This window comes from Pyxicephalus adspersus, chromosome 10 (genome assembly GCF_032062135.1).
Source record: "Pyxicephalus adspersus chromosome 10, UCB_Pads_2.0, whole genome shotgun sequence".
NCBI classification, from domain to species: domain Eukaryota; kingdom Metazoa; phylum Chordata; class Amphibia; order Anura; family Pyxicephalidae; genus Pyxicephalus; species Pyxicephalus adspersus.
The window spans coordinates 20258666-20278985 of NC_092867.1; the positions used below are offsets into that span (position 1 = coordinate 20258666).

At 37.6% G+C, this 20320-nt stretch overlaps 1 protein-coding gene across 2 annotated transcripts; it reads left to right on the plus strand.

The window, feature by feature from the left end:
• The first annotated feature begins 1493 nt into the window (after nucleotides 1-1493).
• SFR1 (SWI5 dependent homologous recombination repair protein 1) lies at nucleotides 1494-10319 on the plus strand. Of its 2 annotated transcripts, none has more exons than XM_072424234.1 (3): nucleotides 1494-1619; nucleotides 6852-7202; nucleotides 9442-10319. In XM_072424234.1, the coding sequence occupies exons 2-3, from the start codon at nucleotides 6855-6857 to the stop codon at nucleotides 9631-9633; spliced, it is 540 nt and encodes a 179-aa protein (XP_072280335.1). In that variant the 5' UTR covers nucleotides 1494-1619; nucleotides 6852-6854; the 3' UTR covers nucleotides 9634-10319. The 2 variants fall into 2 exon arrangements, with proteins under 2 accessions (XP_072280335.1, XP_072280334.1); XM_072424233.1 differs by lacking the exon at nucleotides 1494-1619 and adding an exon at nucleotides 6155-6541.
• Nucleotides 10320-20320: the final 10001 nt, after the last annotated feature.

Consider the following 20320-nt stretch of genomic DNA (forward strand, 5'->3'; position numbering starts at 1 on the left):
TGGGGGTTCAATATATTTGGATCCAGAAAGCATTAATGCTATTGGATGAACATGAAGCCAATCTACCATCATTTTCAGGTTTATGCAACAATGATATACTACACAATTGGCACAAAAAATAAAAGCCATATGTATAGGAAGTAATAAAAATTACCACAAAGTACATATCTGTAATCAGAATATGAAGGATATTGTAGGGAATGCTTTGAATGTTTGTCAGTCTTTCTTCCTGTGTCTCATCGAGGAGATTACCTTTCATTTTTCTTTTATTTCAATTCCTGGTAAAATTCCAAAATTTTGGATAGTCTAATATTTTTTTTTTTTTGCTTTGTAAAAGTTTGCTTACCTTGATTTATTCATTTATGTTTGCCTTAAATTTTAAGCAGTATGTATGCAAACTGTGAGCACAAGTATAGCTGTTCACAGTGCCCAATTACTTTCCTGTTTTTCATTTTGGGTGCCCTTCAAACTTTGAGGCAAATGGGGAGGTGAGGAGAGTAGCAACGGGTGGAGCTCAGTGTGATGGGATTTGTTGCATGTAATTTTAAATGCACAAGTGTGTGTTTTTATTTATAACGCTAGTCTGTATGACTGGAGGTGTATGAATGAGACATTTTCTCTTAGAAAGTTGAGGTGTGGTAAAATATTCTTTATTTCATGCTTATGAAATGTTCTGTTCAGTAATGCGACATGTAACCTTGCCATATCTTAAAGAATAACCATTCTTTTCCCTCAGTCTTCCAAATCAAACATGTTCACACCTTCAGCACAGACCAGGGATCATTTGATCACCTTCTTTTAAACTCTGCTACCTGTGCCATGGCAGATGTCATGTCTACTTTACTGTGACCAGGAAAGCCACAAGGTACTGAATAGCTTCAGATTTTTTCCATAGGGTATAATTAGGAACCCAGTCCCCTACGAGCTTACTTGGTGATGGTTTCTGGATCACATGTGTAATACATTTTTTCTAGCCTAACCATAGCTAAAAAGAAGTTAATACATAGTTAGTTAGAAACATATAGTTTGTAAAAAATGTATGTTACATGGAAGATGTTGTGGTTGTTGAGAGGTATGCATATAAATATATATATATATATATATATATATATATATATATATATATATACATGCACACACATATATATATGGGTTTGCTTACGTTATTGCAAAGTAATACGCTCCATAAATTGCAATAATGGGCACGCATGAAATGCACTAGGACTGATGCCTGTGGTGTAAATAGATAATTCATTAATTTTATTGTGTTTTAATATGTGATGTGCACTGTACTCATTGACTTAATAGACTGTTTTGATTACTTTTACTAGATATAATTAACAGGTTGTAGAAGAAGAGATGGGGGTGGGAATTGCTTTCTTCAGGTTACCATGTAAACAAACATTCTGGGCCACAACATAAAACAAGAGAAGCCCAGAGCACGGATGCTGATTGGAGGACGTGCAACATGTGACCGGCAGCATCAGAACCCGGAAGTGTGAGAGCCGTGCCGTGTGAGGGATCCATAGAGAAGGTGCTGCAGTGTGTGGATGGATGTGCTATGGTTCTTCTGTTTTAAGGAGCTCTGAAAGGACAAAAACAATGGAAAGTGTAAACAGGTTAGACTAATTCCCATAGCAGTATTTGTTTTTAAGGGTTTATTTACAGAAGGAGCAGAACTATTCACTTTGCAAAGTTAATGATAGCAAATAAGGTGAAACTGGATTCACTTTAAATGCAGTTTTATGTTAGGGTAATGAAAATCTCATTTACCTCAGTACATTGTAGTGTTGTGTATTTTATCACATGGAACTAAACTTCTCACTTGTTTAATCAGGCCGGTCATTCTTGCATAAAAGGGACCAGTCATGTCTAATGCAATAATCCATCTTATCTGCCCAATTGTTCTGGAAAACCTGAGCTGCATGTGCCAGCTTTCCTTGTGCTTAATGAATTCCTATGCAGGTGCATCATCCTGGTCTAACGAGATGGCAAAAAACAGCAAGGAGGAAGAAGATGGCAGTGCTATGCGATGGAATGAGGACAGGTGAGGGTTTAGCTTCAACTGTAGCAAGTGTGTCCATCGGAAAGATTTCTTCCATCAGGTCCTGTGTTATCCCGGTATCTGTTTTTGGGTCGGGCTCGAGATCGGGTGACATTAATTAGGGAAATATTGCAGATGAGAAAAATCGCATGCATGAGATTGGCAATTTTTTTTCTATTGTTGAAAGGGCATGTCCGAAAATAGGGCATGCACAAAAGGAGCAGCCTCCCGGGATGCCTAACACAGGTATCCTGGAAGGCTCTGCGCTCCCATTCATTCTTGATCGCCTAGGCGTTGTTGCACCCCTTTTTTTTATCTTTAACCTGCCTAGCGGTCTGTTTCCATCCAAATTTCCATGCAAAAAGCGGTACAATTTTTTACATGAAAATGTTTTTTCCATTGTAGGCTATAATTACTAGATATAACTAACCGATATTTAATAAAGTTAACAAATTTTATTATAAACTTTAAATAACACACAAAAAAATTTAAACATGTAATATAACTGTACAGTAGCATGTATAAAATAAATATATATATAGATATATATATATATATATATATATACACATATATACAAATATTTCATTGTATTGGACTCAATACAGCTATTTTGTAATAAATCCAATACAAAATTATTTGAATTTCCCACCAATCCTTCCGCCCACACTGACCCATGCACACCGACGTCACCGGGAAACCCCGGAGAACGTCTCTGCATTCGCCAGCTGGAGATCGAGGAGGAATGACCAGTCCCTAGGACCTGCGTGGACCAGCAGGATGCCAGGGGACAGCGACAGAACAAGGTAAGTGGGTTTTTGTTTTTTAGTTAAAAGCTATCCCGAGTGTGACTCTAGAATACGGCTTTTTGCCTGGAAAATCCACCCCGAGTCACACTCGAGAATACCGCTAGAGGGGTTAAATAAAAAGGGTTGTCTACCTTTTATGTAATGTAAGTGAGTTTAGGTACAGTTTAAAGTCTTACAGTATTGCATTGCAGTACAGATAAAAATGGTCCTTTAAAAAGTTTTTATTTTCTTTTTGGATAGTGTCAGGAAAGGCTAAAACCTGCTAGTTTTTGAGATATTCCCTTATATCCTGGCTTGTAGACTCCACTGGAAGCTGAAGGATACATTTTCAATGTGTGGGTAAATTCCCTATTGGACTCTTGTCACTGGAACAGTGGAAAAGTGTCCTCATTGAAAGTGGATTCAAATTAAAGTGGAACTAAACTAAAAACAAAAAAATCACTTTTAATCCTACAGATCCCTCAATGGCACTGGGTCTTCCACCAATCCGGTTCCGTGTTGTCCTAGGATTCCTCTTCATCCCAGCGCAGAGGAACCACCAGTCTTCAGTCTTCTGTCTTTTTGCTCTGTCACCTGTTCTCGCACTGCACAGGTGTGAGTACGGGTGATGTAGCTGCCGTGAAGGGGAAAAAAAGAGCCGATCTCGCTGCGCATGTGTGAGATCGGAATCTCTTTCCCCTTGGAGGAAAAATGACCCCTCTGCGCATGCCCTGATCTCGGAACAGCCAGAGCCTTCTGGGATGCGTGACGTAGGTATCTCAGGAGGCTCTTGCGCTCCCATTAAAAAAGGATGTTGCACTTAAAAAAACACCAACAGTTTTATAGTATATAGAAGGGTTGTCTACCCTTCTATGTAAGGTAAAAATGTTGCGTTTAGGTACGCTTCAAATCCCCCTAACATTCATTCATATTCATTACGTGTAAAAAAAAAAAAAAAAAAAAAAGTTTTGCCTGTTGTGCTAGGACCAGCTCATGGATCACTTTTGAGAAGCATTAGACTCTTGCTATTCCTGTCTAGTTGAGATAGTTGCAGCAAACAAAGATATTTTTGGTAGCACTGCTTGTGTCTGGTATTCTTGATGTATTCATTTTTTCCAGTTTTCACTGTTGCTAGTGAAGCTCTTGTAGCGTCTTGCAGCTCTGCAAGGTGTCATTAGACAGTACAGCTGCTGGGACCTAACTGGATCTACTGCCATGACCCGGCTGCCAGGGCTCACCATGCTGAGACTTGTAGTACCACAGGTAGTAGCGAATTACAGCCTTAGGGTTTGGATGCACAGGAATTAGAACCTAAACTAATGCAGTTTCTTTTAAAGTGCTTTAATTTGCTTTTGACACAAGAAGTTTTGCTTGAATTGATTATCAAATATTTTGTACTGCTTTTTCACATTCACTTGTATTGGGAAGTAATGCAATTCAGATGCAAACAAATGCATATGTACATGAGCTTGTAATTGTGACTGGTAGTAATACATGCAGAGCAAGCTGATTGATAGACACTGAACCATTATCTGAGGGTTGGTGACTCGCTTGTCTGCACACTGTGCTTCCACACCTGCTGATACCCAACTTCATTGTGCTCCTCTCCATCTTTGTTGCACCATCTGGATATATAGGAGCAAATAAAATCCTCCACAAATGCAGTTCTCATACCTGAGTCCAGTTCTAGACACGTGATTAGGAGGGAGAAGCTAATTCTGTGTGAGCTCCTGCACTGAACTTTCACTGGTTTTAGACTTCTTGATGCAGTGGGTCTTAAAATGTACCTGTATCAATGAAAATCCTCTAAGTTGGTACCTTCGAAGACGTCCCCACAAAAGCTACAGTGCCATACAAGAGAAGTTGAAAACCCCGCATCTAACCCTGCAATGCATGTGCCTTATAGTTGGTCACAGTATCAACAGAATTACACTGGTGGGGTGTATTATATATTGTGCTCAGCATCCAGTGTTGGTCCCAACTGGCATTTTTTTAATACAGATTTATTAAAAACGACATTTTTTAATTTTTAGCAGATGCTGCAAAGTTGATTGACTCATTGGCTAATTTTATCTTTTAATAATAACTTTTTTTCTCCCCCTGGAGTGGCAAGGGGCTCGAACATCTGTCAGGATCTTTTTGATGTTTGCATTCCTGGCTGGTAACACCTGTCTAATATCACATGAAAAATTTTTAGTGCTTGAGAAGTTACTTTGTCTAATTCAAACTAGTGATGGTACAGCTGTCCTCCAGCAACCTTCAGTGATCCTCTGCATCTCCAGCTTGCTCCTTACAGCCTTTTTTTTTTTATTGTAGTGCCACTTATTGAGTGTGTGTACAAGGCTTAAAAGATAGTTCCCCTTTACTTGGAATGATTTCATCTTACTTCCAATAGTGTGTACAAGACAGGTAGAGAAGGAGAAAAAAACAATTGGACATAGATGACAAACAACCTGACAGGAGATGTATGACATCCCTACCCTCTCTGACACTTTGTCCAGTAAAGCATTTGTATTGGGGCATTAGGTGGTCCTTTAATAGATAGTCCATTTATTTATTTCCAGGTATAAAATAACATACATTGTATGCTGTTTTAAATCATAAAACACCATTTACTACATAGCTGATGTTCAGTCACCCTGGTATTGTGCTGTTCACATTTTTTTCTTTCTACCTCATAAATCATCAGAAAAAAATATGATCCTGAGAGTGCTCCAGGGTAAGAGTGGGGGCAGGAATCATTGCCCCCTTTTTTTTATAAACTGCCTTGACTAAATACAGAAGTATCTGTGTAGCCTGTATACATCTACATACATGTCCTATTTAAGAATCATGAGAATTTTTTAAGTGAGTCACTTGACTGCTGAATTTCACATACTGAAACAATCATCTTGTTTTCTCTGTTTTTTGGGGCCTTAGGTAACCATTTGACAAGACCTTTAGGCAGACATCAGTTTTCGAGTACTGACTAACGAATACACTATGTTAGCGATCTTCAAAAAAGAAACCTTATAACTGTTAATAGGTCACACATCATAAATTATTAAAGTTGTTGTAAACATATACTGAAGATAAAACAAATGTGATTCTCATGTCAGAATATGACTTAGGATGTTTAATGCTATCTTAGAGGGGCTTTCCACATTTTAGACAATTGAAAGATGCCCTAAGTGTGTAAATTGTGAGTTTTTGCAGTGGTCAAAGCAATGAACCTGGAAAAATAGGAAAGACTGACCTAAGAGGAACAAATTATTCATTGCTCAAGAAACCCCTAGCAAAGCTAGGGGGAACCATGAATGAGAAACATTGTATACATTTAGAATGTTGGTTTGTACAGGCTGTACATTTTATTTTTAAAACCATTAAATAAAAATTAGTATGTGATAATGTAAGTGGGCAATAGAGTGCTAAAAAAACTTTGATGATGCCTTTAGTAATGCACAAGGCATTTCATCCCAAGTGGACATTGAAGCCACATGCATATAGCATATGTTTCAGTGGCCACCACAAATAGCACCCATGGTATTTCTATTTTAGTGTTAATTTACTTAGATTTGAAGCATTCGGTTTTTGTAATCTTATTACATGTGTTTTTTTTCCCTGTATTTGTTCTGGATTTGCACGTTAGAATGTTGTGAAGAACTGAGCAGCGTGAGAGCCCTGTAGCCTTCACATTTTGAAGTTTGCTTTGGCAGAATGACAATAGCAGGTTAATTTTTCCACATTTGTGCACTGACCCTTATTCATATTAATGATGTTCCTAAGACCTTTTTTTACCACACAACATGTAAATGGGTATATGCATTTCTACTTAGGTTGTGGCCTTTAATTGGGATGAGGAGGTGTTTGTAAATGTGGTCATAATGAAAGATGTATTTGTAGTACATACATTTTTGGGTACTTAGAATTTCATATTTTTGTTTACAAATACAAATTAAAAATATTTTCTATAATTTCCCACCTGTTGGCAATCATTATGCAAATTGGCAGTCACTTATTGTTGTGTGTTTATTCTTTAGCCCATGAGTTCCACCCTTCGAGAACGGCTCAAGAAAATGCGAAGATCTTTTACTTCCCCATGTACAGTTGCCAAGCGGCTAAAAATTGACTTTGAAGAGAGTGAGATTCCTTCGCAGTGTTCCAGTGATCCCTCACCTCTGGAAGATCTTCAGAAAAGCTCACATATACAAACTGTTGTGCCACCTGCAGATACCGGCCCTTCTGAATGTGTGCTTTCATCCTCCAAACCTGCCACCCCTAGCACCAGCCAGCAGGATTTACTTCAGGAGAAAAGGAGGTTACTAAAGCGAGTCGAAGAGAAGGAGGAAATTCTAAGGAGATTAAAAATGGTTAAATTGTATCGATCTAAGGTAATTTGAAACCTCAGAAAAGATTTTGGACCACAACCAGCTAAAGAGAAGATTCACATAGACCAGGGGTCGGCAACCATTACTATCAAAAGAGCCATTTTGCCCCCTCTTCCACTTAAAAAAAAAAATATGGAGCCGCAAAACATAACACAGCTTATAAACTTTTATAAGTTTTAATCTTTTTTTTATTCTACCTGTTACAACAACAGAATACAACTAACAGAAGTGCAGTGTGCATGTGTAGACTTACTTTGAAATAAATTAAACACTTAACTATGGCCCTAGAAGCCTCCAGCTTCTAACATATCATCCTGTTACGTTAGAAGTCGTCTTTGCAAATTGGAGTCTTCTAATGTAACAGTAAATTTTTTTGATGGGCAGAGTTCTTCATGTTCTGACGATGCCTTAGCGATGAAAATGTAGGGGGTGTTAGCCACAGGTGTCCCCCACTTGTACCTCTAATTTTGTTCACCTGTACCCCCCCTGTTCCTGAGAAATCGCACCTCCTTGTTATGTAAGTCGCCCCGGGGGTCCGTAATTTGAATGTTTAATTTCAGGCTTTTAGACACTTTTAAAACAACAACCCTAATGTTTAAATTTAACTATTTTTATAATTATGACCCCCATCTTTTAAAAGTTCTTAAAGGTAGGGAGATGAAATTAGAGTTACTAGCTAGCTATGAGGGTCCCCTGTGTACCCTGAAAATCTCAAGTCGGTAGGACATACTGTTTAGGGGATTTGGAGGTTTGTACTGGGAGATATGTAAGGCTGCAGTACATGACATGCAGCATTCATACACAAACACGGTTGTCAAACTTTCCTTACGATGATGTCATTGTACACGCCCATTTGTACACGCCCCCTGGTAGATTTATTTCAAGGGTAGATTTGTTTGTTGGAACACTGAAAGAGGAATCCCCCTCCTCCACAGTGTCTACGGGGAAGGGGATCCCCCATCAGGGATCTGTCGGCAGCCGAAGGGACCACAATGGAGAGCCAATCCAGGCTCGCTCTCTACTGGAGAGCCAATCCAGGCTCGCGTTCTCCTGTGCAGCTTGCACAGGAGGACTCGCGGGGACTCGACCGCGCTGGACGTGAAGCAAGCTGCAGGTAAGTACCCGGCGTATAAGACGACCCCGACTTTGGCACAGATTTTTCAGGGTTAAAAAGTTGTCTTATACGCCGAAAAATACGGTATATGTTTACTAGCTTTAGGAAGCTCTGGGGCACGGGAGTATTTTTTCTTTCAGGTCTGTTTGAAAAGGATTGGGCTTGTACCCTTAACTTTACATCTTTATAAAAGTGGGATTCACAGTCATTGACCGTTGCTAAGTGTTTATAGATCACCACTATAGATCATCATTTTTTTTATACTGATGATCCACAACCACTGGCTGGAGAAAGTACTCCTTTTTTTTTTTTTAGTTTTGATTACTACTGCAGCCTCCTCCTCACTACTTGATCTGTATTTCAGACAACATCCACCTTTTGCTATGCCCAATAATCTCTGCAGTGCTGTGCACTTCATGTGGGATATTTTTCAGCCCATTTGAGGCTTTCTCTGGCCATCCATTTCTAGTTCAATCTAGTTGAATATGCTTGTACTTCTGATTGAATGAAGATTTCTCTCCAAGGATGACAACCCTTACACACTGTATGGTGTTTATGGAGGAGCATTGTTGTCATCCTGGGACAGCAAATGTGTTTGGACAACAAAAACACATCTCTCTCCTCTTCCCCCTATTAGTGCAGAGTTTTGTGATCTACTGTGAGAACTGGGAAGTGTAGAACAGTGCTTGAGAATACGTCAGAGTAAGAATGCACTGGGTTTCCTAATGGATCTAAAGAGGCTAAATGAAAGATGTGCATTGTTAAAGTTTATACACAAGCAAGAACTACCATTGACATGAAGTGGTTAAAGGACATATGTGGTTGCTGTTCTGTTTTGTATTTTTATTTTCAATATTATTATTTTAAGTGTTTTTAACTCTGCATTTTGTTTTGTTAACAACAGCATATAGGTGCAAATGTTTTGCTAATCTTATATGTGATCACATTGAATATATTTTGTCATTGCCAAAAGTCAGAGGCCAGAACAGCAGTCCGGTCATAATGTAGAGGTTAGTTTTTGATCTCTGTGTATATATGTATATTGATGTATTGATATACATATATATATGTATATATATATATAATATGTTACATTGACTCTGAATATTTTTCCTTTTTTTATTACAGAATGATCTAACAGAGCTGCAGTCATTAATAGAAAAATGGAGAAAAAGTAGTCAGCATTTGCTTTATGAACTCCAAACAGCCCTATCAACAGAGAATAAAAAGATTAGTCTCACACACCTGATAGAAAGTTATGGGCTGGATGAGAAATTATTGCATTACAACAGAACAGAAGAAGACTTTGATGAACCATGACAAGTAAATGTGTAAAAGACTTACCATTGTTGTTGAATTTTTTACGTATTTTCTACTTGGAAGAGCAGTATTAGGTTATCTTTACACAAAATCGCCTTCTTGTAAAATTCTGGCATTTGATAGTTACCACACTTAATACCTTTTTGGTTCTCTCAGGCTCTTGGTTCAGTTACCATGGCCATTACAAGTTGCTACACGTACTCTACACATTTTTTATTTATTTTACATCATAAAGAATGTATGTGGACCGTGGCAAGACAGTAAAATTAAGGCAAAAACTATGCTGTGGAGACAAAGGAGGTACCTTTGTGATATGATACACTACATTCTACATCACGCTTACCAACTATAAGTAAATAAATAACGAATTGTCAACAATATGCAGAAAGAAGAGGTTTTTAGGTGCATTCATTTGCAAATATATGGGAAAGCATTACTGTGAAGTGCGATCTCTAACTTTATCAGAAGGAAGCCTTATCTTGGGACATATAAATTAAGGGTGGGCCTATTTCTCCTGAAAAGTGCAGAAGACCCCCAAAAGTACCCCTAAGCTGGCAATCAAAAACTTGGGTGAACTTGAACTCGAAGTGAACTTGAAGTGCCATTCAGGGTGTTTGAAACAAACAAAATGATCTTTTCAGTCAATTTGCACTTTTTTAAATAAGAAAAAAAAGAAAAATTGTATTCTCAGTCTTCAGCATTTATTATTCCTATTATATGCCTTGCTTGTATCATAATAGCAGCTTTGAAAACAATCATCACCCTCTTCCTCAGTGCTGTGCTTCCAAGAGCTTTTGTCTTATTTTGTCCAGTTGACATGCAAGGTAACCCAACCCTTTACTCTGTGCCAACCCAGTCCGATACAAAACCTTGATCCTCTGGGCTACTGTTGGTGCTTTCATTAGGCTGGTTCTTTGTAAATCTTTCATGTTAGCAATGAGCAAGTTTATTAAAACCAGCCAATGGCACTTGTCTACTAATGTTGCAGTCTGCACACGGCCTGACATTGGATGACAGGCAGAAAAGACTGGTGCATGATGTAGAGAAAGAAACCGATGCATTTATTTTCAGGGATCCTTGCAATTAGATTTAATATTTAAAAAAAAAGCAAAGAAAAGGCAGCTTTGGGTAAAATCAGTGTTGCTTTAGTAGGGACTAACACAGTACAAGAGCTCTTACACCCAAGTCACAGCACTGGTCTGATCATAAAGCATTGACGCAGTCACAGGACTTTAATGGAGCAGTGGGGAAACAAAGGAAAGGTGAGTATGTACAGCTTGTGACAAGAACATTCTTTTTGTGGGCTCTGGCAAGCATGTTCAATGTTTGATTTAAGCCCAGCTTAAAAGAAGGCTATTTACAAAATAGAACAGTGTATGGGGATGCCTGATATGATTAATTATAAAACAGATAATCAATATTGTTTAAATTTCAAATGTCCATTAGAAGAATGTGGGAATTATGGGACATTTTCTTGTGTTGTATGTTAAGAAAAAAAGCCCCTGAGCAAATAGTTTTCCTTAGACCTTTAAGAAAAAATATCAAGTTTAAACCAGAGTTTTGCATTTCCACTCCAGGCAAATACTTCCTTATGTGCAATCACATTTTTCTTAAATTTCATGTAGTAATATTTGACGTTTATGTAATCTCAATGCCATTTAACAGCAGTTTCTTCAGTTTTTTTTTAAATTTTATTTCCTGACTATAAATATACATGTGGCATCTAAGGGTTATATGTTAAGGGCCATTCGTCTGGTGGTGACCAGCCTTTAACATCTAGTCCTCAGTCGGGGGTTATTAAGAGCAACAAAGTTTACAGCAATATACAAAGTATATTGAACAGATCTCCTGGCTCCAGATGGTACTTTCAAACTAATGACCATCCTGCAGTCATATACTTCTTTGTGTTCAAACCAGAAATCTTTTCAAGCCGGGTGGTAACAAATTGTAGGTGGATGGCAGCCCCTGTACTATCACCCAATTCTTCAGTAACCACCCAAAAACAGCTGGGTGGTCTCCAAAAAATGCCGGGTGGTGCGCATGGCTAAAAGGGGCTGGGGAAAACACTGGCCTTGTTTTGTGGGATAAAACCCATTCAAACATAAAACATGGTCATACTTTATGCAGATGATGTTCTTTCATTGCCAATCCAATAACTGCAACACAAATAGCCCAATCACCATACTGTGCAATGTTCCTCAGTTTCTAGGTTTTCTTATAACCCCCTTTTCCCTCTCTCATTTATCTTTTTTTATTCCTCTACCCTACCTCTCTTTTTTGTTGATTTCTTTGCTCTTTTTCCATACCTTCCTTTTCTAATATTTGCCCTCCCTTTTTTCTGTTCTGTTTTCTTTTATGTTTCTCTCTTTACCTCTTCTTTCTTGTCTTCTTTTGCTTTTTTTACCTTCTCCCCTTTTTCCTTTCCCATCACTTTCTCCTCTCTTTCTTGTCCCTTTGGGTCGCTTTCTCTTCCCTCCTCTCTTCTCCCATATCTTTCTCTTTACTTGACTTACTTTCCTCCTTTGCTTTCTCTCCTTTACTGGGTATAGCTCTAAAAAGTAAACTGACATAAACCTATACAAACTCCATAGGATTAAAAAAGTTTCCCCAGTAAGTACAAGAGAGAGTTTGGTGACTGCAGTTATAAAGGTAGCAGTATTTGAAGAATTATCTGTAATACATCTATTATTATATTTATTTTGGGGTACAGACATTTAAAACAATACACAACACGATGGAGACGGTTTATGCTATGAATGTGTCAATGCTGCAGTAGCACAGCACACCCATCAGTGGTCTTAGCAAACAGGGGAGCCTGAAAAAAAAATACAAATGTTGTTTTGGAAAGCATTACAGCATTGAGATGCAGTTGCATTGTTCATGACTGTCAGATTTTACTACACAGCTAAGCCTTTTTTTTAATGGCATAATGCTATTTTTTTCTTCTTGGTAATTGTCTATTAGAAAGAGAGATTTTGTTGCCTAGGGCATGGTGTTTAAATCTAAACATTATTTCAGAATCCTAATGAAAGATAGTATAATGTACTGTTTGGGTATAAACTTGGGAATGAGCTAATGCTGAGCCTTAAAGCCCTGCTGCAACCTGTGAAAACTTGTATCCTATCATCAAAAAGACCAGAGTCTCTGTGCAGATTGTGGCTATTGGAGCAATGATCATTTTCAATTTATTTCCCTGGTCTATTTAGGTTACCATTGTTTTATCTTTTCAAAAAGATAACATTGTTTCCAGTTCTTCCAGTTTTTTAGAGGTAAGAAGGAAGGTGTAGTCCTAACAAATTTCCATTACCGCTCCTCGTCCATGCAATACAATGAGCAAGCATTCTCACACAAGAGTAGTAAGTTACTGGCACCAGGTGAAAAGGGGAGCTTAGAGAGGTCAACTTACAGAATGAGAAATTGGCAGATCCCATGTTTCTCTAAGGAAATGTTTCCTTAAAGAACCTATTTAGGCCTTTACGAACCTTGTGATTTATATGTGATTAATTATTTAATCTGATGTGTTTTCTGTTTACAGTTTTTAACAGAAGAGATCTGAGAGCAATGGAAAGTATATAAATATGCTTAAATATACAATTGATAAATAATATTTGCCTCTGATCTTTATATATATATATATATATATATATATATATATATATATATATATATATATATATACACAGGTCTATCTTTTTTTGTAAGGCACACTGTTCTGAATTAAACATTCTGACCATATATTGGGCAGCACGTCAGAAGTACATCTCTGGCCTTTGCAGCGGTATGTCCCAGGTTCAAATCTTGATCAGGACACTAGCTGCATGAAGTTTGCAGGTTCCCCCCATGTTTGTGTGGGTTTCCTCTGGGTACTCTGGTTTTCTCCCACAATTCAAAAACATGCAGTTAGGTTAATTGGCTTCCCCCCAAAATTGACCTTAGACTGTAATAAAAGATGTATGACTATGGTAGAGACATTAGATTGTGAGTACCTCCGAGGGACAGCTAGTGACATGACTATGGACTTTGTACAACGCTGCGTAATATGTTGGCGCTATATAAATACTGTGCAGTAATAATAATAATATACCATTTATAAGAGAATAGCTGAAAATTGATAGTTATCCACGAGGGGGCAGTATGCTTTAGATTTCGTCTTTAGATCATTATCCTGTACTCTACTAGTTCTCATTATCATTTTCAGAGGTTTTTGACCTTAAACGTTTTTTACACTGACATTTTGTTAATTCCAATTACATTTAAAATAACGTTGCCCCAAATAGGATATAAAACTTTTCCTTCCAAGTTGGTATCCCCATTGTTATTTTGATATTTTAGTGGATGATTCGGTGAATCCAAGATCTGCTTTGCATTACAAAGAAAAGATGTTATACCTCTGCAAAACTACCACACTATGCAAATGTTTCATCTAGCTTGCCCGCTGCTGTTCTTTCTGCTGGACACCGCCCCAACCTTATGAGTAAGTCACAGTTAATATCCATTGTTCCGTGTTCAAAAATCACTTTTAGAAAACCTATGCTGAGAGAAAAAGGTTGTCATTGCTGACCTACCTGGCTCCCTTACTAATGAAGTAGCTTCAGCAAAACATTACTATTCTTTTCTGAGTTACCTGACCACTGTACAATCTTGAGGCATGTATTGGGGATGTTTCACTTATTGCCATTGTTAGATTTAACAGAGGGATGAACAGTTTGTCATGGATTTCATGAGTTATTGTTTGCTGATCATCTACTATATATTGGTACCATAAGTATATGAACGCGCATACATAAATATTAAAACAGTAATGCAACAAAGTGTGACCTAAGATAGAGGGCAAACAAATAACTGAATAATTCTCCCTGGTGGAGTAGGAGGCAGGTAATTATGGCACAGATCAGATTGTGGGGCACACTACTGAATTACTGGTACAGAACATTTTTTGATGTTTAGTTCTGACTAGCTATGCCTCATGTAAAAACATTCACAGGAAAAGGCTTTTTCTTTCAAAAACCCACAATATTGGGCCAGTTTTTCTTTAATGTTTATGTATAGATAAATTTTTATTTTTGAATCAAGCAGAAGAGGGGGGTATTAGATGCAGATTTATGGGCAAATTTCTGACACAGCCGGCTACCTCTTTTAGAAAATTCTGTCTATTTCCTTCCACTTTCCCTTAGCAAAGCCTCCTCCAGCAACCCCCTTGCTCTTCCCCAGCAAACCCCATAATTAGGGAAGTCCTCCTAAATTTCCCCTTGACTATGTCATGTAATACATCAAAGGAGAGGAGATGCTTTGGAGGACTTTCTTAAACTGTGTGCACCCCCTTTAGCTCTGACAAGGTTGCTGGTGGTGATACTGCAGGGCAATCTTAAGAGGACTCATTGTGTGTTTTGGCAAATGTCCTAGTGTGCCCTAATGTAGCCACTGCAAAGAACAAGTGCCTTGGGCACAACTGTGACTTTTTTCTAATTTTGGTTCTGTACATTACCACAATTAATTTTGAATGAAACAACTCAGATGACTTTCAGCTTTTATTCAGTGGGTTAAACAAAAAGATTGCATAAAATGTGAAGAACAAAAGCCTTTTTTTAACAGAAAGTCTGCAGTTCAACTGCATCTGAGTTGTTTCATTTAAAATTAATTTTAGTAATGTACAGAACCAAAATTAGAATATATATATATATTTGTGATACATTGAACATTTTACAGTTGGTACCAGAACATAAGTTAACATTATAATGAGTACACCTGTTTTGGCGACAAGTGGGGAATGACCTTAACTCTACCCTCAACTTTATCAAACTCCTTGTTTGGGAAGGGAAGCTCAAGGAAAGATTCGTAAAGGTTTACAGTAGACAAAAAAATATTCTTTATGGTATCCAAACCTTTTGAATGTAGATTTGCTTTAGGAAATGTGTCACAATAGTAATTCTGTAGCTGGCTGTAATTTGTTAGCAATAGAATCACTTAAAAGGCTCCTAGCCTGTAGGAGTAGGTGAGTTCTATCACTCTCCAGGTCTGTGCAGGGACATGGCCCTACAAATGCTGCATTTTAAAGTGGATCTAAATGTAAAAAGGAAATAACTTGTATACAAAAATTGTGAGCAGGCAGGTTTGTTTGCAGAAAGGAAAGGCATTGTCCCTTCTCCAATAAAATAAACGTACCTGCTGATCACAATTTTTTTTATCTTTTTGTTTTACTAAACTCGCCTCTCCACACTTTTTGTTGTTGACATCTTCACCCAGTTCTCGTCCAGGTTCGCTTGTACAGCTAAAGAAAGGATTGCCAACAGGAAGGTAAGTTTGCTTCACTGCAAAAATGTCAAAGCCTCTTCCTTTTATAAAAAGGAACCTTCCTGATCACAATGGTTTGTTGGCTCTGCTTGAAAATGTCAAGCTTCTGAAATATGAGAAATAAACACATGACTCTGCTGCCATCCAGTGTCTAAAATAAGTTATAACCCATTAAAGCAAAAATGTTAAAATAACTTAAATTGAGTGAAATACGTTCTAGTCTTGTTTTGGATCACTGAGCTAGGGGTTATTAGAGCCAACAGCCAGGCAGCTTGCACTTTTAGAATAAAAGGTTAGTGTTAGTGAATGACATATTTATTTTAGTACAGTCTTCTTAATACATACAACACATCCTGGCTAATGCACTTTACAGTGAGTAAAAAGTACACAAAGTTGAGCTTAGAAAAGGAAAGACATTTTTATTTTAGGAAATGCCTTACTGAATCCTGCATTTTAATAGTGCAGCCATGGGAGAGAGCACACAATATTATTATCCCCAATTACTTCTCTGTTTGGAGAAGGCAAATTATGAAGTTTCCTATTTCTGACCTCCATTTTTAAATGATAGTTGCCTAACATTTACGTATGGGGGTTTACCACTGACAGGGGTGCTTACAATAGTCAGCTTTAATTCATTTAGTTAAAAGTTTTATCACTAAAGGAAACACTCATGTTACTGTAACTGCTTTAAAAGTAAAAACTGGATTTGGGATTTTTTTTTTAATTCACTTATGTCCTAATATTATTTTCTAAATCTAGTGATTCATCTCACACTCCCCTCTCCACAGGTGTTTCTGTCGAAGAGTGGATACATTCCATTCTCCATCAATACAGTGTAGTGAGTGTAGCCACCTTTGTCTTTCACTGATGCATAAAAATATTTGTAAATACCTTTTGTAAACGTTGTAGGATAAATTTATATAATAGGTATTATAAATGGGGTAAATTATACAATAACATTTGCCCTTTTGTTGATTTATAGGTTTTCAAACAACCCTTTGCCCTTGTTAAACTTGAAGTTAATGTGAACAATGCCTCACATGGTTCAAATATAAGGGCAATGTATACATTTTAAAAAGCATTCAGAAAGCTCTGGGTAAGCATTGGGCAGATTTTTAAATCTTTAAAGCATCTTTCATTTGTAGTTTGTGAATATGAAACATGGATATTAAAGGGAGTGACTGCTTCTTTACACAAACTGCTTAGCAGGCATTCAACAAGCTTAAACTGAAGCCTGCTATAACCTTGTTTTAAATGACAGCACGCCTATCTAAGATTTAGGCTCCCCATTGTACAATGTATGTTAAACACTACTAATATTAGACTCAACTATACATTAAAATGTTTATCATCAGAACTTGCTGTAGATAGTATCTGTCTGACCGCATGGTAATTCCTCCTCTCCCACTCTCCGGTCTGTTGGTGTTTTCTAAGGGTCAGTCCGGTTCTCTTTTCTCTGTACACCTCCTCTCTCTGTAGTCTCATATCCTCCTTTGACTTACAGTACCATCTGTATGCTGATGACACTCAAATCTATCTGTTTACCCCCAGGATGTGTCTCCTTCAGTCCTGGATAAGGTCTTATGCTGCCTGCCTGTCGGCCATCTCATCATGAATGTCTGACAGATTTCTGAAACTCAACCTGGATAAAACAGAACTCATCATTATCCCCTACTCAAATTCCAAATCTCCCCCTGACATATATCTAACTAATATAACTCTGTTATTCATCCCTCCCCTCAGGCACGTGACCTTGGCGTCACCTTTTATTCTGTCCTCTCATTTACCCCCCATATTCAGAACATTTCCAGGTCACTTTCACCTACACAACATCTCCAAAACCCGCCCCTACCTGTCCCCAGGGACCACCAAACTCCTTGTACACGCTCTCTTATCATCTCTTGTCTGGAGTACTGTAACCTCCTCCCCTCTGGTATTCCACTAACCTGACTCTACAATCAATTATAAATGCTGCAGCCAGACATATAAATCCAGACATATAAATTGCCAGCGCTCCTCTTCTGCTGCCTCTCTTTGTAGTTCCGTTCATTGGCTTCCATTTCACCTTAAAATCAAATTCAAGCTCCTTTGCCTTCAAATCCAGTTCTTGTTTCACATACTTTTCTGACCTGGTAAAAAAATACCCCCCTAGCCGCTCTCTTCGCTTCTCCAATGACCTATCACTGACTTCCTCACTCTTAACTTCATCACACACATGGCTTCAAGACTTTTCTAGAGCTGCCTCGACTTTCTGGAATCGTCTTCCTCGTCCTTTTCGGCATGCTCCTACTTACGGCTCATTTAAAAGAGCAATAAAAACCCATTTTTTCAAACTTGCCCACTCGTTTTCTGTCTTTTGAAATCATCACTACTTCCCACCACTACATATCCCCCTCTTATTGTGTGTTACTTCCGTCGCCTTCTAGATTGTAAGCTCTTCGGGGCAGGGTCCTCTCCTCCTATGTCACTGTCAGTATTCCTCTATCATTTGCACCCGCCTATTTAATGTCCAGCGCTGTTGTACATGCTAATAATTTAATATTAATACTATATAGCTGTGATACAAGCTAAAGCTTGTGAGATTTACATTTAGGCCTTATTTGTAAAGAATACAACTGATGGCAAACCCCAATTGGAAAGCCGGAATACAAGACATATATTCCATAGGGGGCACCTGTACAATACAGACAGCTAATCGAGATTTCCCACTTCCTGGTATTGATTGCCGCTGCTTTAGAGGTGACATGGTGCAGACATGTATGATGCAACAAAGATTGATCCATATCTGCAAAAGACGAAATACAAAAACTTCCTGGTGTGTTGTTAATCTTTAATCTGTTATTCACTTCTTTATTTACCACATATATTTCAAATTATAGTAGTTGTTGTTCTTATTTTATAAATATATATATATATATATATATATATATATATATATATCATAATATAATATTTTAAAACAATGTGGTATAAGATGAAATCACTCTTTTTGCCCATATTACTACTTTATAGGCCTTCTGATTTTGTACAGGGATTTTGTTTTTACAATATCGATATATCCTTTCTACTGGTAATGATTAAACATGACTCCAAATCTTCAGTCTGCACAGTCATTGTGCCATTGTGTTCTCCACCTCTAAACCCAATAACAGGTATGAAAATCATTTTGAAAACAGGGATTTAGCAATATGCATCTGAACTGGAAAAATGCTTTGCAGTAAAATGTATATCCTGTACACAATTTAGCACGTTGTAAATGTATCACTCCACTGTTAAAAAAGGATGAGGTTTTGGTTTGCCACTTTCACAGATTTGTAGAAAATTACTAGGATGTGCACAGTTCTCAAATAGCAAACTTATGGCTGAAAAAAGTGCAAGGTTGAGAGTCAACCTTTACTGCAGTGCATACCTATGTCCAAATCAGTAGACTCAATGATTTTAAGAAATGGATGACTAAGACTCCTTTCCATAAATAATTGCACTCTCAGCAGCCATATTGTTAAGCTTCCCAGATGAATAGATTGCTTATTAGCCCCACAAAAGGCTAGAATTAAATACCAATATTCACCCCACTCCCTTTATTACAATAGAGATCGCCATAAAGTTTTTCATAAAATTTGATGCCCAAACCCAGGCAGATACACCCATCTCTACTGGAGAGAGCATTTAGCCAAGTTAAAGGGTTATAATTTTCTGCAAGCACAAATTAACCTAATAATAAAACACTTCAGTACTGTTTGTTGTCCATAATAGTAGTATTTACATCATAGGAGACATTGTCTGTCACTTTTCCCGAGTTCATAAACTGGTAGAACAAGAACTGCCCTTAACTTTGAAATAACTTACATCAGCTCACATAATAGCTATGTACTGAAAACTGTTTTAACAGAGCTAAGAATACAATTGGATTGATTTTAATGGTATCTACACGTAAAAGAATTGTAATATGAGTTGGCCCTAAGCTTTTTACATGTCATAAACTGTATTGAAAATTGAGGGTGTTTCCATCCACCTTTTGCAAGTTCGAGCCAGGAATATGACTTTAATATTTGTACTCCCTCATTTAAATGATTTGTGCTTTAGCATGATCCATCCATGATCCAGCACAGACAAAGTCAGTATTAGACTAAAAGAAATAAACAATTAAGTGCCAATAGACATCATGCAATTAGAAACCAAAAAAAGTGGTTGCCTACTGTCCACTACCTGTCATCTGGTGCCTATTTCCTTGGATTGCTTGGATTGCATGCTGTTTGGTGTCTAATTGGTTCTAAATGGTAAAGTCTGTACTGTCTCCCACATATATTGTAAGTCTCACTTCCCAGTGTAGCTCTTCATACAGTCTGAATTAACTAATTGATGATTAACAAGGTTATTAAAAAAGTTGAAATATCTA

Coding starts and splice junctions, on each gene's coding strand:
- SFR1 (XM_072424234.1), top strand. CDS start 6,855: ATGAGTTCCACCCTTCGAGAACGGCTCAAGAAAATGCGAAGATCTTTT. Junction 7,203..9,441: donor TTAAATTGTATCGATCTAAG/GTAATTTGAAAC, acceptor TTTTTATTACAG/AATGATCTAACAGAGCTGCA.